The 18,927-nt window shown below is 40.9% G+C and overlaps 1 protein-coding gene across 1 annotated transcript; it reads left to right on the forward strand.

Moving 5' to 3' along the window:
- Positions 1-35: 35 nt before the first annotated feature.
- On the forward strand, positions 36-18,088 carry ALG12 (ALG12 alpha-1,6-mannosyltransferase). Its single transcript, XM_086473740.1, has 10 exons — positions 36-68; positions 3,854-4,046; positions 4,198-4,330; positions 4,879-5,052; positions 9,200-9,394; positions 10,669-10,772; positions 11,249-11,472; positions 12,214-12,383; positions 12,581-12,656; positions 16,715-18,088. Exons 2-10 carry the CDS (start codon positions 3,882-3,884, stop codon positions 16,944-16,946), a joined length of 1,473 nt encoding a protein of 490 aa, XP_086329866.1. The 5' UTR covers positions 36-68; positions 3,854-3,881; the 3' UTR covers positions 16,947-18,088.
- Positions 18,089-18,927: the final 839 nt, after the last annotated feature.

Raw genomic sequence — 18,927 nt, forward strand, 5'->3', positions numbered from 1 at the left:
GCCGCCTCCCGCCAGCAGCCCCTGGCTGCCGGCGCCCTCTGCGGGGCGGCCACGTGGACGCCCGGGCGGTGAGTGCGGGCCGGGCCGGGCCGGGTCGAGTCGAGTCGAGTCGGGTCGGGTCGGGCCGAGCCGAGCCGAGCCGAGGCGGGGCGGGGCGGGAGGTAGCGGCCGTGTGAGGGGGAGCGGGAGCGGGGAGGCGGCTAACGGCCCGTTCGTTCGCCGCAGACCAACCGCAATGGGGCCAGCGGGCGTCCCCAGCAGCCCCGTCCCCCGCGGCAGGCCGCGGGGCGCTGCTAGGCGGGTGCGCGTGTCCCCGGGCGCGGTAGCTGCGGCGTAGCGGGAGGGAGCGGAGCGGGACACGGCAGGGCGGCCGCCACCGGCGGGGCTACGCGCGGTGCCTGTCAGCGGGCGGGCCGGTGCCGGCGCCTTCGGAAGCGGCGGGCGGTACTGGGACCTGTCCTGGCACGCCTCGGGGCTGCGCCGGAGCGACCTGAAGGGGGAGTGACTTTAAATCCGCCCTGAGCGCGCGCGCCTGCCGGCGCCGGCTGTGACGTGCCGGCTAACGGTGACCGTAACGCGGCGTTCGGCAGGTTGTGAGCGCGGCGGGCCCGGCGTGGCGCGTCCCTCGGCCGAGGCCCGGGGCCGGTCCGCGGCGGGGGCCGGTCTGCGGCGGTGGCAGCGCGGGGGGTGCCGTGCGCAGGACCGGCCGCTAGGGGGTGCCAGGCACGGGCGGCTCGGTGGCGGCGAGGCTCGGGCCGGCGGCGGGGGGGCGGGTGATAGGGGGGGGTATGTTTCGTTGTTCGGTTTTTGGTGGTGGTTTTTGGTTGGGTTTTTTTCTTTCTTTCTGTTTGTTTGTTTGTTTGTTTTAATCTCGAGAGCATTGTGTGTGTTTCTGTTCCTGTTCCAATAGCGACATTTTCTACGTAGGTTCGTTGTAGGTTCGTAGCTGGCGGCTGTCCCACGCTTCATTTCCTGCCTCAACTTTCTCTTCTCTCTTTTTTACCCCTTAATTTTTTTGTTTAGCCAGTCCACAGGCTCATGAGGAAATGTATATAACGCTACCAACTGTCACTTTCCTTTTTAGAAAAGAAAAAAAAGCAATCCCAGCAACAACAAAGTTTAAATCTGATCTCATGCAGAAGTTAGGTTTAGGGCAAAGTTGGAAGAGCTGTTGAAGCACAGAAAAAAACCCATGAAAATTGAAGATAATACAACATAGGTTTTACCAAAGGTAGATCAAGCCACAGAGGGAGGACCTTATTGTGGAATGCTCTTGATGGTTCTGCTCAGATGCCTCTGTACAGAGCGTGTGAGGGGGCAAAATGCAGTCCCTGTAGACAGATCCAACATGCTGCTTGGCTGCCAAACTAACATATTTATACTGAAGAGTGTCTGAAAAACATGAGTGAGCTAACTATGGTAGACTTTTCTATGGGAAGAGTAAAAAGTCCATTGCTGGAACTAATGATACTTCAATGGAAAAAGTCTAGAGAAAGAGTAAACCTTCAGCTTTTTTTTTAATGTAAGAAAATGATTCATTTTCACCCAATTTAATCTCAGGAAAGGATGAATTCTTTGTGTTGAGAATCTCCGTTCTTCTATGAGTCAGTCTTGTTGTAGACATTGTGGGAGGGGGCGTCAATGTGGCTGTAGAGGTCTGAGGAGGATTTTTCTGAAGTTGTTGGAATGTTAGTGATGGATAAAACTATTTGATCCTGATATGCCTCTAATCTTCGCTATTAAAATATTTTATTAAGTGAAAATCTGTTTCTGTCTTTTTGGCATTTAAAAATAAAAGCTGCAGTTGCATGTATTTTGCCTTTATATAGCGCATTTATTTTAAACGTCAAATTCCGTGTCTACCTGTCTTGATAAATTCCACTTGAATTTTGAGGTTTGTCAGCATCAATTTTTGACAGCAGGTTATCTTTAGTCTTGATAAGACCATTAAATTTATTAGACTTTATCTCAGAAACCTAGTTGTTGTCTTCATGCTTTGGTTTTTTATCTTCTAGTGTGTTTCCCTTCAGGGAATCTCAGTATGTATAATGCATATAGTTATCTTCAAAATATATGAGTACGCTGGCAAGCTTACTTTCTTCAGGCAAAAGGATTGGAGTCAACAAGATTAAAAAAAAAAAAAAGCCTTGTGATAAACTGTGTATGGGATCTGTAGCTTCGCTGTCTGTGATGATTTAGGAAGTTGGGGACTGATTATTCATGTGGTGATCAGCCAAAGAGATCAGGAGCAGGCTATATTGTAGAGTGGTCATAGTAGAATGAATGCAGTATTTGTAGGTGACAGTAATATCTTTTTGTTACACAACTGATACAGTTAAGGAGGAAAAAATAGAGGTTCTTGGCACTTGGATCCTTTTACAACATTGCATTGGGTCCTAAAATATCTGAAATATTAAGAAGCTGTGAATTGGGAGTGAGGATGTGCTGGCATATTACATGCTGCTTCACATGACACACAAGCTACCCAAATGCCGTGTTGCTCATGTGCAGCGGTGGATTGAGCCTTCAGTGTCCATTTTTCTTTTGGGTGAGTTTGGCCAGAAATGTGAGATGTCTCTGTATTTGTTGGAAGAATTCAGCAAGAGAGCTTTCTAGAGACAAGAATTTGTACAGGATAAATTGCCCTGTGCAGAGGCTTAATTCCTGCTAAATGCTTCTTGGAGTGCTCCTGAGGTCAGTCCTGTGCCTCTTTACTACTGCTCTGGGAAAAGGATTCTGTCGTAGCATAACCCATTTTTATCCATCCTTGTGAAGAAGTAATACTAGACACAGGTTAAAAAGACTTTTTCCCACTTTCTGGGATGTTGTGTTTATTTAGGCTCTTACTACTGTGAAACAAGCCAAAAATCATAAGGACCCACCACAGAACTCTGTGTCTCTGAGCCCAGGGTTACAGCTTCAATTACAGTCTGTAACAGCGGCAGTCATGGGAAAAAGAGATGCAATCAGTGAGATGTATAAAATAATGTGCAGGTACACACGATTTACAGGAAGTACACAAGTTTGGGGAATTATTGGTGTTAGCTGTGAAAATAAGGAACATTAGCTTACTCGTTTTGTTTTGGGTTTTTTACTGATTTATAATCTGAAACTAGAAAGATGAGCTGCTTACCCATCCTAAGTACTACCATATGAATGGCTCAGCGGTGTTAGGAAACTAAGCACTAGGGAGAGATGGCCTTCATTTCTGGGTAGCAGTGCGAGGGATGGGGTTCAGAACATCTCGTGCTGTAACGACACGTGGTGTGGGTGCCAAAGGGGATTTGTCCTTCGCTCGCCAAGTCCAGACCGAGCCACTGGCGAGCTGGCAAACGCAAAAGATCAAAGTACTCTGTTCTGAGCAATTTCGCATCCTCCTGGTTCCTCTCCCACTAGTTTCAGAGTCCCAGACAAAAGAGAGAGTGTGTTCTAAAGATCACGTGTAAATCCAGTGTGCGATTAAAGTGAGAGCAGATTGCAAAGCTGTCTCTCCCACAAAAAGCAGATGTAATTGAGATGACACTCTCAGCAGTGGTGGCAGCATGGGGCGCAAAGGGAAATACTTTCTTAAGTAGGATCTATGTTGTCTGAGGTTTTTTAGGTGAAAAACAAAATCTTTACATTTACAGAAGGTGGCATAAATACTGAAATGCTACCTGAATATGTTTTTTGGCTATCTACTCGATTCAATGAATGCATACAAAAAAATTGGGTGGATTATTTATTAGTCTTTGTTTAAATTTTTACACTACTGTAGTACATTTTCCTTGCATTATCAATCTCTGTTTTTTTGTTTGTACACTTCATGTCGTGTTATTAATGTATTTTCTTTTAATTTTCTTTTAAATAATAGTAGAATACACGTGACTTTCGAACTCAAGATGGCTCAGAAGAGGAGCTCGAGTGGGCGGTCATTCCCGTTGCTGCTGCTGATCATTGTTGTGGCCTTTGTTCATTTAACTGTCTGTCCTTTTACAAAAGTGGAGGAAAGCTTTAATCTACAAGCTATCCATGATGTGGTGTACCACCAACTGGACTTGGATAAGGTAAATTGGAAAGAAGGCGTGCGTTCTTGGACATTGTTAAAGATCGCAGTTCCCTGCTATATGACTAGAATAAATGCAACGTGAATATGTTTTATCGCAGTTTTCCTTTGTTTCTGATTTGCCTCTCTTACTTAGATTTTCCTTCTTGCAGTATGACCATCATGAATTTCCTGGAGTTGTCCCAAGAACTTTCCTTGGACCAATTTTTATTGCCGCTCTTTCCAGCCCAGCTATATATGTACTTTCTGTGCTAAGAATGTCCAAGTTTTACTCCCAGTTGATAGGTATGAGAACTTTAAATCGTTCAGTCAGAATAGAGATGTTTTTACTGCTGGACTGATGGGTGCCATTGTTGCAATATGCAGTGTTTGGATCAGTGGTTAAAATGTGGTGTTCTTTTCCTTCATGAGGGAGGGATTTTGCAAACTGTAGGTACCTAGAGCCAGCATGGCAATTTCACCCCCTCTTTGGGGTAACTAACAGCACAGAGAAAGTCTGTGCTAAAAACACGTCAGACAGTGTAGAAAAAGCAAGTGTCTTCAGAGAAAACAATCCCATGTGTACTTCCGTATGCTTCAGAAAATACTGTTTAACTTGGGCATAGAAGCACTGACCTACATGTGAAAGTATCAGACAAGTTAAATGTGAATTAAAATAGATAATTTTGGGGGGAAGTTTTGATTGTGTTTTTTTTTTTTCTTTGCAGCGGGTTATATTGTGATGTCTTCAGTATTATTCTTCGTAACTTCTTCCCGTTACATTATGTAACGTGTTTTTTCATCAGTGATCTGTCTGATATTACTCTTATTTCCCATTTTTATCCTTCTAATAGTCCGAGGGAGCTTGGGGCTCAGTGTGATTTACACATTATGGAAATTGCAGAAAGAAGTTAGAAAGCAGTTTGGAGCAACTACAGCAACAGTCTTCTGTCTCATCACTGTTACTCAGTTTCATTTGATGTTTTACTGTACACGAACCCTCCCTAATGTGTTTGCACTTCCTTTTGGTAAGTATTCACACAGGAATGATTTTAAAATATAAAAATTTTTATAAAAATATAAAATATAAAAAAATAAAAATGTATTAATAGTTAAAACACAGAAAATGTGTGGTCAGACCAAATTGATTAAATTGTGTGTAACAAGACTAAAAAACTTAAAGAAGTTGTGATTTCTTTTTTCTTTTTTTTTTTTTTACCGTAAATGCTTACAATGATTGTTGAATCAAGTTTTATTGAATCTGAGTATATATGGAGTTTGTCAGATGACTTTGATTAACTAGTGGCTTGAGTACACATGTATGATGCATTAAACATGAGCTATTAAAAGGCAGTAGGTAGACCTGCAGTTGAAAAAAAAAAAAAAATCAGTGAACTTAGTCTACACAGGAAAGAGCTTTCTCTTGAGACTGGAACGAACTCCCACTGCAACATCTACATTCCTCTTCTGGAGTTATCTATGAATGTAGCAGTTTGTACACTTAATATAAAGGGGAAAAAAATCAAAGTCAAAACCTTACTTTACACATAGTTTTTCCCCAGAGATGATGTCAGGGAAGATTAACCACATGTAACAGATATTATCTGAGTTAATGCTTCAGTGCAAGCTGTTCAGCTAATAAAATCATGAAGTCAGTGTAAGAACCTGTATAGATCAGAACTGAAAAACAAAACAAAAAAGCAGCTGAATCGTCAGCTAAACACTGTAGTAGTAGACTTCTCAGATAATTGCTGCAGGTATTAAAAAATACAAGTTGTTTCATGGTTTTGTACTATTAATGTTTCCCACATTTTCCTTAGGATCATGGCTGCTTTATCATAGAGCCGTAGAATACCATGTTGGAAAAGACCAAAAGGATCATCTGGTCCAACATTTCTTGGCAAAAGCCTGGTCTAGACAAGATGGCCCAGCACCCTGTCCAGCTGAACCTTGAAAGGCTCAGAAAGAAACCATTGTTGGGGAATCCACCACTTCCCTGGGGAGGTTATTCCAATGGCTGATTGTTCTCCTTGTGAAATTTTCCTCTTCTGTCTAATTGGGATCTCTCCAGGAGTAACTTGTACCCACTACCCCTTGTCTTCTCCATGTGATTCCTTGTAGAAAGTGAGTCTCCATCTTCTTTGTAGCCACCCTTTAAATACTGGAACATGGTGATAAGCTCTCCCCAAAGCCTTCTTTTCTCAAGGCTGAACAAACCCTCTTCTCTCAGCCTTTCCCCATACGGCAGGCTTCCCCGTCCTTTGATCATCTTTTTGGCCCTTCTCTGGACCCTCTCCAGCCTGTCCACATCTTTTTTGTACAGTGGGGCCCAAAACTGAACACAGTATTCAAGATGTGGCCTGAGAAGTGCTGAGTAGAGGGGGATAATGACTTCTTTGCCTCTGCTGGTAATGCCTTTGTTGATGCAACCCAGCACCCTGTTGGCTTTCTTTCCCACTGTAGCACACTGTTCACTCATGTTGAGCTCATTGTCCGCCAGGACCCCCGGGTCCTTTTCCACAGAGCTGCTCCCCAGCCAGGTACATCGCAGCCTGTGCCTCACTCCTGGATTATGTTTTCCCAGGTGCAAGACCTTACACTTGTCTTTGTTGAACTTCATAAGGTTCTTGTTAGCCCACTCTTCCAGCCTATCCAGGTCTTCCCGCAGGGTGACTCTCCTTTCCAAAGTGTCCACTTCCCCACTCAGTTTGGTGTCACCAGCAAACTTCATCAGGATACACTTGATCCCATCATCCAGATCACTTATGAAGACATTAAACAGAGTTTGGCCCAATATTGATCCCTGGGGGACCCCACTTGTGACAGGTTGCCGGTTTGAAAAGGAGCTATTTACCAACACCCTCTGGGTGTGACCTGTCAGCCAGTTCCCCACCCACCACACACACCACTTGTCTAGACCATAACACATTGGTTTCTCTAGGAGGAGGCTGTGGGGAAGCATATCGAAAGCCTTGGAGAAATCCAGGTAGACAGTGTTCACTGCTTGCCCTACATTAACTGAGACTGTTACTGTGTCGTAGAAGGTGATCAGGTTCGTTAAGCACAATTTGCCCTCAGTGAATCTGTGCTGGCTTTTCCCAGTCATGTGCTTCATTTGACTTGTGATAGCCCCCAGGAGGATTCGTTCCCTAACTTTCCCAGGAACCGAAGTAAGAGTGCTGGGCCAATAATTTCCTGGGTCTTCCTTTGAGCCCTTCTTGTAGATGGGAGTGACATTAGCCTTCTTCCAGTCTTCTGGGATGTCTCCCGATCTCCGTGACTTCTCAAAGATTACAGAGAGCTTTTAACACCCTTGGGTGGATAACATCTGGGCCCATTGATTTGCAGGAGTCAAGCTCCTGTAATAGTTTGCCTACCAGCTCTTCCTTCACTGGTGGTGTGACTGTCTTTGCATCGACCTGGGTTTTTGTTCTGAAGGCCTTGGGCCCAACAGTGCTGGTAAAGATAGAGGTGAAGAAAGTGTTGAGAACCTCTGCCTCTTGAGCATTATTGGTGACTAATTCACCTCTCCTGTTTAGCAGTGGGCCAATATTTTCCTTCTGTTTCTGCTTGTTGTTATGTACCTGAAGAACCCTTTCTTGTAGTTTTTGACATCTCTGGGCAATTTCAATTCGAGCTGAGCTTTTGCTTTTCTAGCTGCATCTCTGCATGGACTGATGGGTGACATTGTTGCAATGCCCTTGTAGTTCTTAACAGGTATTTGTCCGCTTTTCCATCTCTGATAGTGTCTCTTTTGGTTTTGCGCAGACTCAGAAGCTCTCAGTTAAGCCAAGGTCTCTTGCTCTGCCTACTTTCTGTGCTTTAAAGGGAATGAACTGTTTTTGTGCTTCCAGGAGAGTGTTCTTGAAAAACTCCCAGCATTCACTAGCTCCTTTGTCCTCCGTGGAAGCTTTACACAGAATCCCTCCCAACTGAGCTCTGAGTGAGCTGAAATTTCCTTTTCTAAAGTCTAATACCTTTGTCTCAGTACTGACCTTCAGCGCACTCAGCAGGATCGCGAACTCCACAATATTGTGATCGCTGCAGCCAAAGCTGTCGCTAACCGAGATACTACAAAGCAGGTTTTCTTGGTTTGTGAGTAGCAAGTCCAGCAGTGCCTCATTCCTGGTTGGCACATACAACATTTGTATGAGGCAGCAGTACGCTACATGTTCCAGGAACTTGATGGAGCTGTATTGTTCTTCCAACACATGTCTGGGTAGGTGAAGTCACTCATAAGAACCAGGTTCTGTCGATGCAAAGCTTGCTTAAGTGAACCAAATATTGCTTCATTGGCCTTACCCTTCGGGTTTGGAGGTCAGTAACTAGATGCCTACTGTAAATCCCCTTTGGAGATGACCCTTCTGATCTTGACCTAGAGGCATTCAGTGGGGCTTCCACTATCGCTGTAGTTGACTTCTGTACATTCAAGGTTCTCCTTAACATAGAGCATGATGACTCCTGCTCTCCTTCCCTGCCTGTCTCTGCAAAACAGCCTATAGCCTTCCATTGTGATCCTCCAGTCATGTTACTAGTCCCACCATCTTTCAGTTTTTATTCCTATGATATCATAACTTTACTGTGTACTCAGTGTTATCTTGTGATTTAAAATGTGAAAAAGTAGAGGCAACTTCATCTGTAGAGAAATAGTATGTCTCCAGCTAACCATGCAAATGGTTTTATAGTTCTTTCTCCCTGAGCAGTAGTCTGTAGTCTCATTTTCATATTTGAAATGGGTTACTGTTATCATGAAAACAGGATATACTCAGCTAAGAGAATAAACTAACTCCTCAGCTGATACTGAGCAGTAGTAATTATGAATCGTAGTTTGAAAGGCTTTTAGTTCTCCCTTAAGGTTTGGTTTGGTTTGTTGTTTTTTTTTTTTTTGTTGTTTTCCCCCCCAAAAGGTATTAAATATGCTGTCTAGGAAGAGTTCTCATGAGTTCCTTCTGTGGTTATACTTTTCCTAATTAAACATCAACAGCAGAAAGTTGTGCGTTATTCCAAATTACATTTTTCTAACAGAGGGAGATTTCTGGACCCAAAATGATAGGAAGACAAAGAGAGCATTGGTGAGAAATTAGAGGAACAAGATGCTAGCATTGAGAAAAGTGTTGCCCTTTAGAAAATGAATAGCTCAGCATGTTGGATGGTGTGTTTTATTTATTTTTACAGTGCTCCTGGCATTGACGTTTTGGATACAGCAAAAGCAAAGGCCGTTCATTTGGTTCTCAGCTTTGGCAATTATAGTCTTCAGATCAGAGCTGTGTATATTCTTAGGCCTCATGCTCCTGGTGACGTTATTAACTAAAAGAATCTCCATTTTCAAGGTGCTTTCTCATGCTGTTCCTGCTGGAATTTTTTGGTTGGGTAAGTGTTGCTTGGAAAAAACAGGTGCCACATACTAAATTCAACAGAAGTCTGGAGCTTTGACTGACTTCTCTGGTGACATGTCAGTTTTTTGTCTGATTCCATTTGCTAGTAATATGACAAGGTTATTTATTTCTTTGAAAGTTTCCATATAAGGAAAGGTGTGCACAGAGCCGTAGAAAGATACCGTGACCCCAGCCTTTAGATGCTTACCATACAATGTCCTGATCTTAAAAAGGCTTAGACATGCAAGTTGACTTTAGTATAATTAGTACCTGGCTGTAGCTAAACGTGAATTATTAGCTTTATTATCTATTGCCGTGACAATAAGCTGAATCCCAGGATAAAATACAACAGTGTGACAGACAGGGATACTGAGCAAGAGGGTTGTAGGGACAGTCACAGTCCAGCTCTGTTTCTTTATTACATGAATTTTAAGATCTTAAATGATTATCCATGCTAGAGAGGCTGAAAAATCCCCTTGTCCCTACCCATCCGTGGAAGGCTCATGCATATGCACGTAAATACTCTAAGCTTCTCTGCCAGCCCACCTAATTAAAAATTCTGTTGTCAGATGCCTGGTGATGACCTCTGGTAGTGTGCTGTCCCTTCCACAACGTGGACAGTAGAAACAGTAAAAGATCATGCCAGCTGCGTTTGGAGGCACCACACAGTGTAAGAGTTAGGAGGTCTGATGGGAGTTACTGGTGCTTCCATTCCCTCTCTGGGCAAACTTTGTAAATACCAGAGCAGTTTTCATAGAGTTAGTGGAGCAGATGGTTTTGCTGCTTTTCATGTATTCTTGCCTTTCATCCCTGGTCCTCCTTCTTCCCTCCCACCTAATAAGGAGTAGCAAACTTTTAGAGATTGTTTTTCTTAACTTTACAACAAAAAGCTTTACAACAAAAATCCTTTTACCATTTGGAGTTAACCTCGGTTTCTTACCATTCATTACATTCAATGCTCTAATATTCTTTTAAAACAAACTTTGATGAAACCACTGCTTTTCACACCTGGGGTTGGAGTGGGGCAAATCTCAATCAGATTCCTATCCAACATGCTTCTGTTAAGACTTTTGTTAAGAAGTGCCTCCTTCCCCTGCATTTCCACTGCAAGACAGAGAGATTCAACCTTCTCTGTGGCTTTGTGTGAGGCTTATGAATGCATGTTCCAGTTTATGTTGATCTCATCAGTAAATGTGCAATTTGGATGTGCTAGTTTGCTTTTTCCTAGTTTTTAATTCATGCAGATTTGTATTTCTTTAATTCCTTTAGGGCTAACAATTGCTGTGGATTCTCTGTTTTGGAGGCAACTTATGTGGCCTGAGGGGAAAGTGCTCTGGTATAACACAATTTTAAACAAAAGTTCCAACTGGGGAGTATCCTTTGAAACATCCAAGGAAAAAAATCTATTGAACACTACCAGCCAAAGCAAAGACTTGATCATACCTATTCCTGAGGCTCAGTTATGGTGTTAAATTCTACTTTTCATCTCGTATTCCATTATTTTAAGCTTATGAGACTGTCTGTTTCTTAGTTCTTTCCGTAAATTTTAACTGTCCTGTGCTGACTGTTCCTTCTGTGTGTTCTACCACTGTAAAGCCGGGTTTTGTCCCCTTGGTTTTTCATGTTGCCCATCATTAGTGCCATCATAATGCCTCTGTTTGGTGGTGTGAATGTAGTTAGGCAATTGCTTTTATTTCTCGAAGGGTAAGGCAGGAAACCAAATGCCTGGAAGATGTGATGTACAAAAAGGATACTGCATATTTGCAAAATTTGTGTGTCTTACTGTAAAGAACAGTTATGTCACTTGCTAGCAGTGAAAGCATCCTTAACTCTCCTTTTCACCTTGAAGACCTTCCCTTTCCTGTGGTATTTCTATTCAGCCCTGCCTCGTGCTTTGGGATGCAGCATTATATTTGTACCTTTGGGTGTAGCAGAAAAGAGAACTCGGATATTACTTTTGCCAGCACTGGGCTTTATTTTCTTGTATTCATTTCTTCCACACAAAGAGCTGCGTTTTATCATATATACTTTTCCTGTCTTCAACATAGTGGCTGCTAAAATGTGCTCACGAATGTAAGTTCAAAATTCTATTTTTTTTTTTTTTCTCTGAAAATGCAAAAGAAAAGCAAACCTATTATTACTATTTTCATGCACTTCTTTCCATCTTTGAATCTGGATCATCTTGAGATCTTCATATGCTTTAGAAAGGTCTGTATCATTGTACCCATTAGACTAATGAGGGAAACTGGAGACAAAGAAAAGTTAAATGACTTGACAGGGCCATTTGGCAAGTCTGGGGCAGAGTTGAGAACAGAGCCCTAATTTTACTGCTACGCTGTTACAATTCAGTTTATTTTCTCCACCAGAGAAAAAGATACATTTCAGTGTACTACTGTGTTGTTACTGTAACTTACCTTAGAAGATAGTTTAACATGCAGGTGGGGCTCATAAACGTGGAGTTTGTATTAAGTAGTTAAACTTGGGAGTATTGAGTAACAAATTGAAGGTAAACTCTGAATTTTTTGAAAGAGAATACATTCATAGCTTAATGTTGTAAACAGAGAAATACTTAGTTTTATTGATGAGCTTGTATTAGCTTTATTAATGTGAATATTCTAATTTAAATGTCACTAGAAGCTAGTCTTTTAGAAATGGATAATAAATGCATTCCATACACATGATTGTATTACAATTTGCATTAATCTTTATTATCTAGCAGTGGAGTTTTCATAAAAGTTCTGTGGCAATAGTAAGTGACCAGTATGAAAGAAAAATAACAGTTTATTCATACTTAATTTTTTCCTTCCTCAACAGTCTGAATAACTACCGGAAATCCTGGCTGTACAAACTTGGATCTTTCTTTGTTATAACGCATCTTCTAGTTAATGCTGCTTATTCAGGAACATCATTATATGTTTCACATTTCAATTATCCTGGAGGAGTGGCGATTCAGAAGTTGCATGAGTTGGTACCTTCAACAGCAGGTATGCAAGGGTGGCTTGAGATGTGTTCACCTAATTTCAGTCGCAGGGGTTTTTTGCTAGTATATCTTTACATGTATTGGATATTACTTCTTCACACTATTTACACGCATCTTTTCTGTTACTGTTTGGTTAATTTATTAATCAGAGTGTTCTTAGAAGAATTTTGAAACTGTGTTTTGTTTTCTTTATTTATGTAGACGTCTCTGTTCATATTGATGTGGCTGCAGCACAAACAGGAGTTTCTCGGTTTCTAGAAATCAATTCAGATTGGAGGTATGTTACGAACAAGGTGTCTTGATCTGAAGACAGGAGCCTGCTTTTTCCTTTTTTGTATATGCACAGGGGCAAGCATCAGAGATAGTTTCTGGTACAGCATGTGTATTAAGCCAGGTCAAGAACAGTGTGTATCTTCAGAGAATTTTCATGTATGCAGTACTGCCATCTCAGAAATAGAGCACTGCAATGTTTTTTAGTTGGTTTGGTTGGTTCTGGTTTGCCTAAATAGCATAGAATCTTTTAAAGACATCAGAAACAGTGCAAAATATTGTTAACTACGCCACCAGTATCTTTAATGCAGCTATGTTTGATATCTCACTAGATCTTATAAAACATAGCTGTAGATGAACACTTTACTGTTCTTGGCAGAACAGTCTATATAACTGTAGGGGTATTTTCTTATTTTGTTTGTTTTTGAATGATGTGAGGCTTATCTGCTTATTAATATTCAAAGTCTATTTTTATGTGGATCATTCTTCCCACAGATGGCATTGAAGCTGCTGTTGTGAACTGTCGGTCACATTCATTGGCTCTGAGAGAAAGCAGTTGAGTGCTTTATTACCATGACCAGCAGCGATGTACAAACATTTTTATAAGAATCAGAATATTGAATAGTAGGAGACATTTGTGGGATGGCATTGTTTGCTTTTCAAGATGCAAACCAGAAAAAAGGCACCTTTCTGATTCTCAGGCCTACCTCTTCAGCTGAAGTGTAGGTTTCTAATGTGAAATGTCATCTTAATGAAAAAGTTTCAGCAGAAAGTGACACAAAGCCTCACTTCAGACTTGCACAAAACAAAACCCATACAAGCAGATTTTGGTTTAAGAAGTACTCTGAGCATGGAGTTCTTTTTCCCCAGTTACAGTCTTCAGGGTCAGACAAACAAACATAATTTAATTATTGGTATGTTTAGAGATAAAGGTATTTTGGAAGTAAAGAGGAAGAATGGAAAAGTATACTTCTGGGGGAATTACAAAAATCATCGAGCTTGTTATGCCCTATTCTATTTCCGTGCTTTCTCATAATATTGTGATGGTATGGGCAGTTTAAAGCTGAATTGCCTTCACAGTTACCAATCCAATGCTTATTTCAAATGTTTTTTTGCATGTTCAATCTAGAGAAAGACTTAAGGTGTGAACAGTCAGGAGGAGACATTAAACTAGTGAAGAATAAGTTATAGAACGCGTATGATGGCTAAAATGATCCAGTCTTTGTTTTTTGAATATACTGAAGTACACACACTACTCTGAATACAACTCTACTCTCTAAATAAAATGCTTAGTTTCAATGAGCTTTTTGAGGTGGGTGGGTTTTGGATTGTTTTGGGCTTGCAAGTCTGTAGTATAGTGGGATTGGAAGGTGAACGAATAATATCCCTGTCATTGATGGATGTTTTATAGTGTTGCAGCTACAGAGCAGTTTGTCTCTCACTTTTATCTTTACTCATCATAAAAAAGCCTCAAGGGAGGGCTGATTCATCATAAAGGTTCACATTAAAAAAAATCAGGCAAAATCCACAACTGAGCATCATACACAGGACTACCACTTTGTCTGATGGCACAGTAGTGCAAAGTTTAGTGGCACCAGCTGTCCATTTTCTCTTTATCCAAGGAAGTGACAGCTTTTGAGATGGGTGAAAATTAATTTACCATTTTCATAGACTATGTACATCAGGTGAAAACAGATTTATGGATAGAGTGGCATGAAGGCTGATGATTCATCAGGATAACTACAATCCATAAGTAAAAGTGTCTTAAAGTCAACAGCTTTCAGTGGTGTGCTCAGATTAGATCTGTTTGCCTCAAGAAAAATGCAAGTGATCCATGAGTTTTCTTCAAAGGGTGATTGAAAGAAGCTTGATGCAGATTCTTACACGGGACAGGTGTTACAATCTTGCCTTCAATCAGTGGAGTCTCTTTGAACTAGGACTGAATAAGCTGTGTAAGCTTGAAGTATTTAAGAATAAGAAAACTCAGAAATGCTTGCAGCCAGATGAAAGGCCCTTTATTTGCTGATGAAGAAAATGCAAAATTAGTTGGTAAAATTGGTATGAAGTATGCCATTCCTTCTGCCAGTTGGACGCATGTACCATCCTAAGTGGTATTGTGATCTTTTTGGAAATAGCAGATGGAATTAGCGTGCAATTTAAAAATTTTTTTTAGAAGAGCTTGTTCAGCGTGCGAAGTCTTAATTCAGCATTATATGGTGTATTTATTGACACCTCTGCATTCTGTCAGCCTGAGGTCTGTTCTGGGTTGCCAAAATTTTAGTTACCAATCCACACAAATCCTCTAGTTTGCTGTAGAGTACTTGCTTTAAGTATCTTAAATGTTAATGACTGCTATGTCAGGGAGCGTAGTAAAAACATAAATTGTGATTGTCAGGTTTTCACAGAGAATTCAGGCAGATGAGAGGCCAGGCCTGCCAAAGACACATGTGGTGAAAGATGCTGCCTGGATTTACTCCTAGGTGCATTTAAGAGTATGTAGGGTTGGGATTACACCTTTTCCCTACCAGTATCTATGCCTGTAAGAAAAGCCACAGCTTTGAGTAAGTTGCTTGTGAAATGCGTGGGAGGAATCAGGTGCGTAAGAGTAGGAACTCCAAAAGCTGGTTGAGAACAGTTCACAGAGAAGGGCAACAGAAAGGGTGAAGAACTGGGCACTGCTCTTCACTGGGGTTACAGAGCATGGACACTCTTTTACAGTTAGATGTGTAAGACTGTCTTGTCATAAACAAACTGAAGGTAAGTAACCTCCATCTTAACCTCTGTCTTCTGGAACTGCTACCCAGCATTAGAGTAGAACATTTTTCTGGGCTATAGAGCAAATATTTGAATCCAGGTCACCCACTTTTGGAAGCACACTTAACAGCGGTCTACAGAGTGTTTTGAGGTGGACTTACCTTATTCTTCCCCTTTTAAGTTGTTGGATTGAGGCCTCAATCAGTCTGCCATGTCTAATATGAGCATCTTAACCCCTAGGCTATAAATTCCACCTGACTCTCTTCCGAGAATGAATAAATAACTATTGTGAAGTAGAATTGTGTTGTATCTTCATGAGATAGTGAGGAAGATCTACCTCAATTTCTAGAAAATTAGAGAAGTGAGATAACGAACTTCATTTCTGGGTTTAGATCAGACGGAGAGTGGCTGAACCTAGATCTTTCACATCACTGCCAAAGGCTTAAGTCACTTGTTTTCTCATCCTATAAATTCCCTCTACGGCTAGATTGAATATGACTCCCTTTAAGAAATAACTGGAAGTGTACATGTTAAATAGTTTTAGAACTCACTAGTTACTTTTTTTATTATTTTTTTAAAATCAAATTTATGTATATATTTAGGTACCTAAACAGATTTATAAAAGCTGACCCAAAGTGGCCTGCCTAAACATGTAGTAGATCAAGGAACTGAACCTAGAATGAACAAGTACCAAGTTAATACTACAATTGCCAGCCTGTTCATTCTTTCCTACAGTGTTCAAGCAAGCCTTCTCCCTGCTATTCTCTGAGGCTTCTACTTTAATGTATGACTACCAGAAGAGATAAGTTTCTGCTAATATGCCTCATAACATTTTTTTTTTAATAAAATGAAAACAAACCCCCCAAACCCCCTGAAACTAAAAAAAAAAAACCAACCAACAAACCCAAAACAAACAAATAAAACAAACAAAAAAACAAAGAAAAAAAAGCGCACCATACTTATCTAAACTGCAGTTCTTGTAAAATAAAACTTAAAGATGAGTCCAGTTTTCTACTGTCTTAGGCTTTGGTGTCCTTTCTCTACAGAACTTAAATAAAGGACTAGCGAGAATTTTTCTAGGAGTCCTGATTTGTGTTACAGTAGCAGCAGCAAGACTTGCATGGACTGACTGGCTCCCCTAAGCTCTTCAAAAATACTATTTCCTCCTCCAGTACTAGTTAATTTAATCAAGACATACAGCTGAGAACGTTACAGTTCCTTTTGTGTTTCATCTTGGATGCCCTTGTGATAATGGAGATGTTTAATATGTGAAGAGGAGAAATGTAAATAAGCCGCCTTTATTCTTTACAGGTATGACAAAAGAGAAGACGTTAAACCAGGAGACCAGTTGATGTTTTCTTACACACACATACTGATGGAAACAAACCCTCTTCAAATATCACATTACAAGACAACCCACAGGCCACTAGCAAATATACCTGGCATCAGTAAAATTGGGTTGAACCTTACTGCACTACCTCCTTTTACTTTAAACTTGAAACCAAAATTAGTACTGTTGGAAAAACTTCCTCTATCATCTTGACTGTGAAATTTAAGTAAGTCTTTTGATGTAATTTTGCTGATGACTGAATAATCTAAGACAGCAGCAAATTGTCATTCCAGCACTGCAGTTCAGCTTCTGTGGACAGGCATGGAACATCTTTGTACCAGTCGGTATTTAGCTCCGTCCTATTTCTTAGATAAATAATACAATGCATTCCTAGTCAGTATGTACTCAAATACTGAGTTGTATTGTTAGATGTGTTTGAGAGAGGCTACCTACAAGCTTAGTGGTATTAAGTAAAACCTGTCTACTTGGTTTGGGTAGCTGTCTCTTTCATAACGTAGCACAGGTATGTCCTAATTGTCCTATATAAGATACATAATGGAACACGTTTGTGTTACGGCAATAATTTGATATGTAATCTATGTGTGCAAAGATGTGTTGATGTATCTGCAGGATTGTAACCCTCTCAGTTGTCAGATTGCCGTGTGAAACTTACCCATGTTATCAGCATAGGAAAGCCATATTCATTGTAGCTTCATCACAATACCTAATTGTGCCCTGTGGGCTACCAAACTAATTAAAGTGAAAGATTCACTTAAAAAGCAGTTGGGCCTCTTGACAAGCACTGTCTCATAACAGATTTGAGTATTAAAGGATGGTTATCTTTATTCCAACAGTTCATGAATAAGCAGCAACTTGGATTTCATAGGAAAAAGAATTTTTAAAATTGTTTCCCTCTTCTGCTGTAATGATACTATATTAATTTGCAGTGCAAAGATGTACCTATGAAAATACTCACTTGAATACACTTTAAGAAGATAGGTGCTGCGTTTTTTGGTTGTTTTTTTTTTTTTTACATAGTCCCTTTGGAAAGGAATAATCCACTGTGCCATGTGTTGCATTCTATAACCTAGAGCAAGATAGCATGCTGTGTAGTCTCTTCTTTATTAGATGTTTTTGTTAAGGATGTCTGCCTAGATTGCTGAATGGAACAAATTAACGGGTAAACTAAGGGAAAAAAGCTAGAATTTTTGGTTAGGGCCAGTTTTAATATGAAAAACACTCCATTAGTGTAAAAAAAAACCAGTATTGCGGAAATAATCATGGGCAGAAGACCATCCCTTGCTGACTGAAAGCTTGAGTAAAAAATTCTTATTGAATAAAGTGGGTTTTTTTTATTTTTTGCTCTTAAAGTGTGCTTCATTCAGGAACTACCTTTACCCATGTACATTTCAGGTTTTAGGACCATGTTTTCTTTTTATCCTCTAGATTATGTATCTCAGGAACTGATCTGTGGGGTGGAGCCTGCTCCCCCGTGGGTGGCTGTTGCTGTTGCACAGGCTTCTTCACCCTGAGCAGATCTGGCAAAGGCAACCTACAGAACTTGTTGGGCCAGTCTCTGGCTGCTCTTGAAATCACTGAAGTATTATCACTTGTCTTTGGAAGAAAACAGCTTCCTCCAGAGCCAATTTGAACATCAGACAATTCACATGAGATAGAAGGAAGTACATGTGCAAATAGCTGAGAATTTGGAACAATACAAAGGAAAACTTTTGAGTGAGGATGTAGGCCCTCAGGTTAAGCCTACTCAGTGACTTTATGTAACTCCCACACACTGTACACCACAACTCAAGAACCTGAATTAAAATTTATCCTGCCTGAGCATAGACAAATGTCTGCACTGCTGAACTTAAGTGTATAGTTACTGCAGCTTTCCAAATCCCTGGTTGTCAATCCCTCTGCAGAAACTTGCTTTATTAACTACAGAGAAAAGATAGGGCTATTATACCTGTAACAATAGGCATCTCAAGCTAATGCCTGAAGTGGCACAGAAGATGTAGACATCAGGCATCTGAAGAGTTTAATCTTGCGGAACGTCAGGCACATGAAGCTGATTGGGACCTTCCACAGACTTTGGTTCTGGCGTCTACGTGGTACCTGTTGGACTTACACTAGTGATGGTAAGGTAGTGGTGTGTACTACTGCTCACAGCCTCACTGTTGATGAAAATAGAAGC

Source organism: Leptosomus discolor, chromosome 1 (genome assembly GCF_034619465.1).
Source record: "Leptosomus discolor isolate bLepDis1 chromosome 1, bLepDis1.hap2, whole genome shotgun sequence".
NCBI classification, from domain to species: domain Eukaryota; kingdom Metazoa; phylum Chordata; class Aves; order Leptosomiformes; family Leptosomidae; genus Leptosomus; species Leptosomus discolor.

What these genes read in the sequence shown, in the direction of transcription:
- ALG12 (XM_086473740.1), top strand. Translation starts at nt 3,882, where the DNA reads ATGGCTCAGAAGAGGAGCTCGAGTGGGCGGTCATTCCCGTTGCTGCTG. An exon ending in GTTTTACTCCCAGTTGATAG is followed by an intron (nt 4,331 to 4,878) that starts GTATGAGAACTT and finishes TCCTTCTAATAG; the next exon opens with TCCGAGGGAGCTTGGGGCTC. An exon ending in GTTGGTACCTTCAACAGCAG is followed by an intron (nt 12,384 to 12,580) that starts GTATGCAAGGGT and finishes TTATTTATGTAG; the next exon opens with ACGTCTCTGTTCATATTGAT.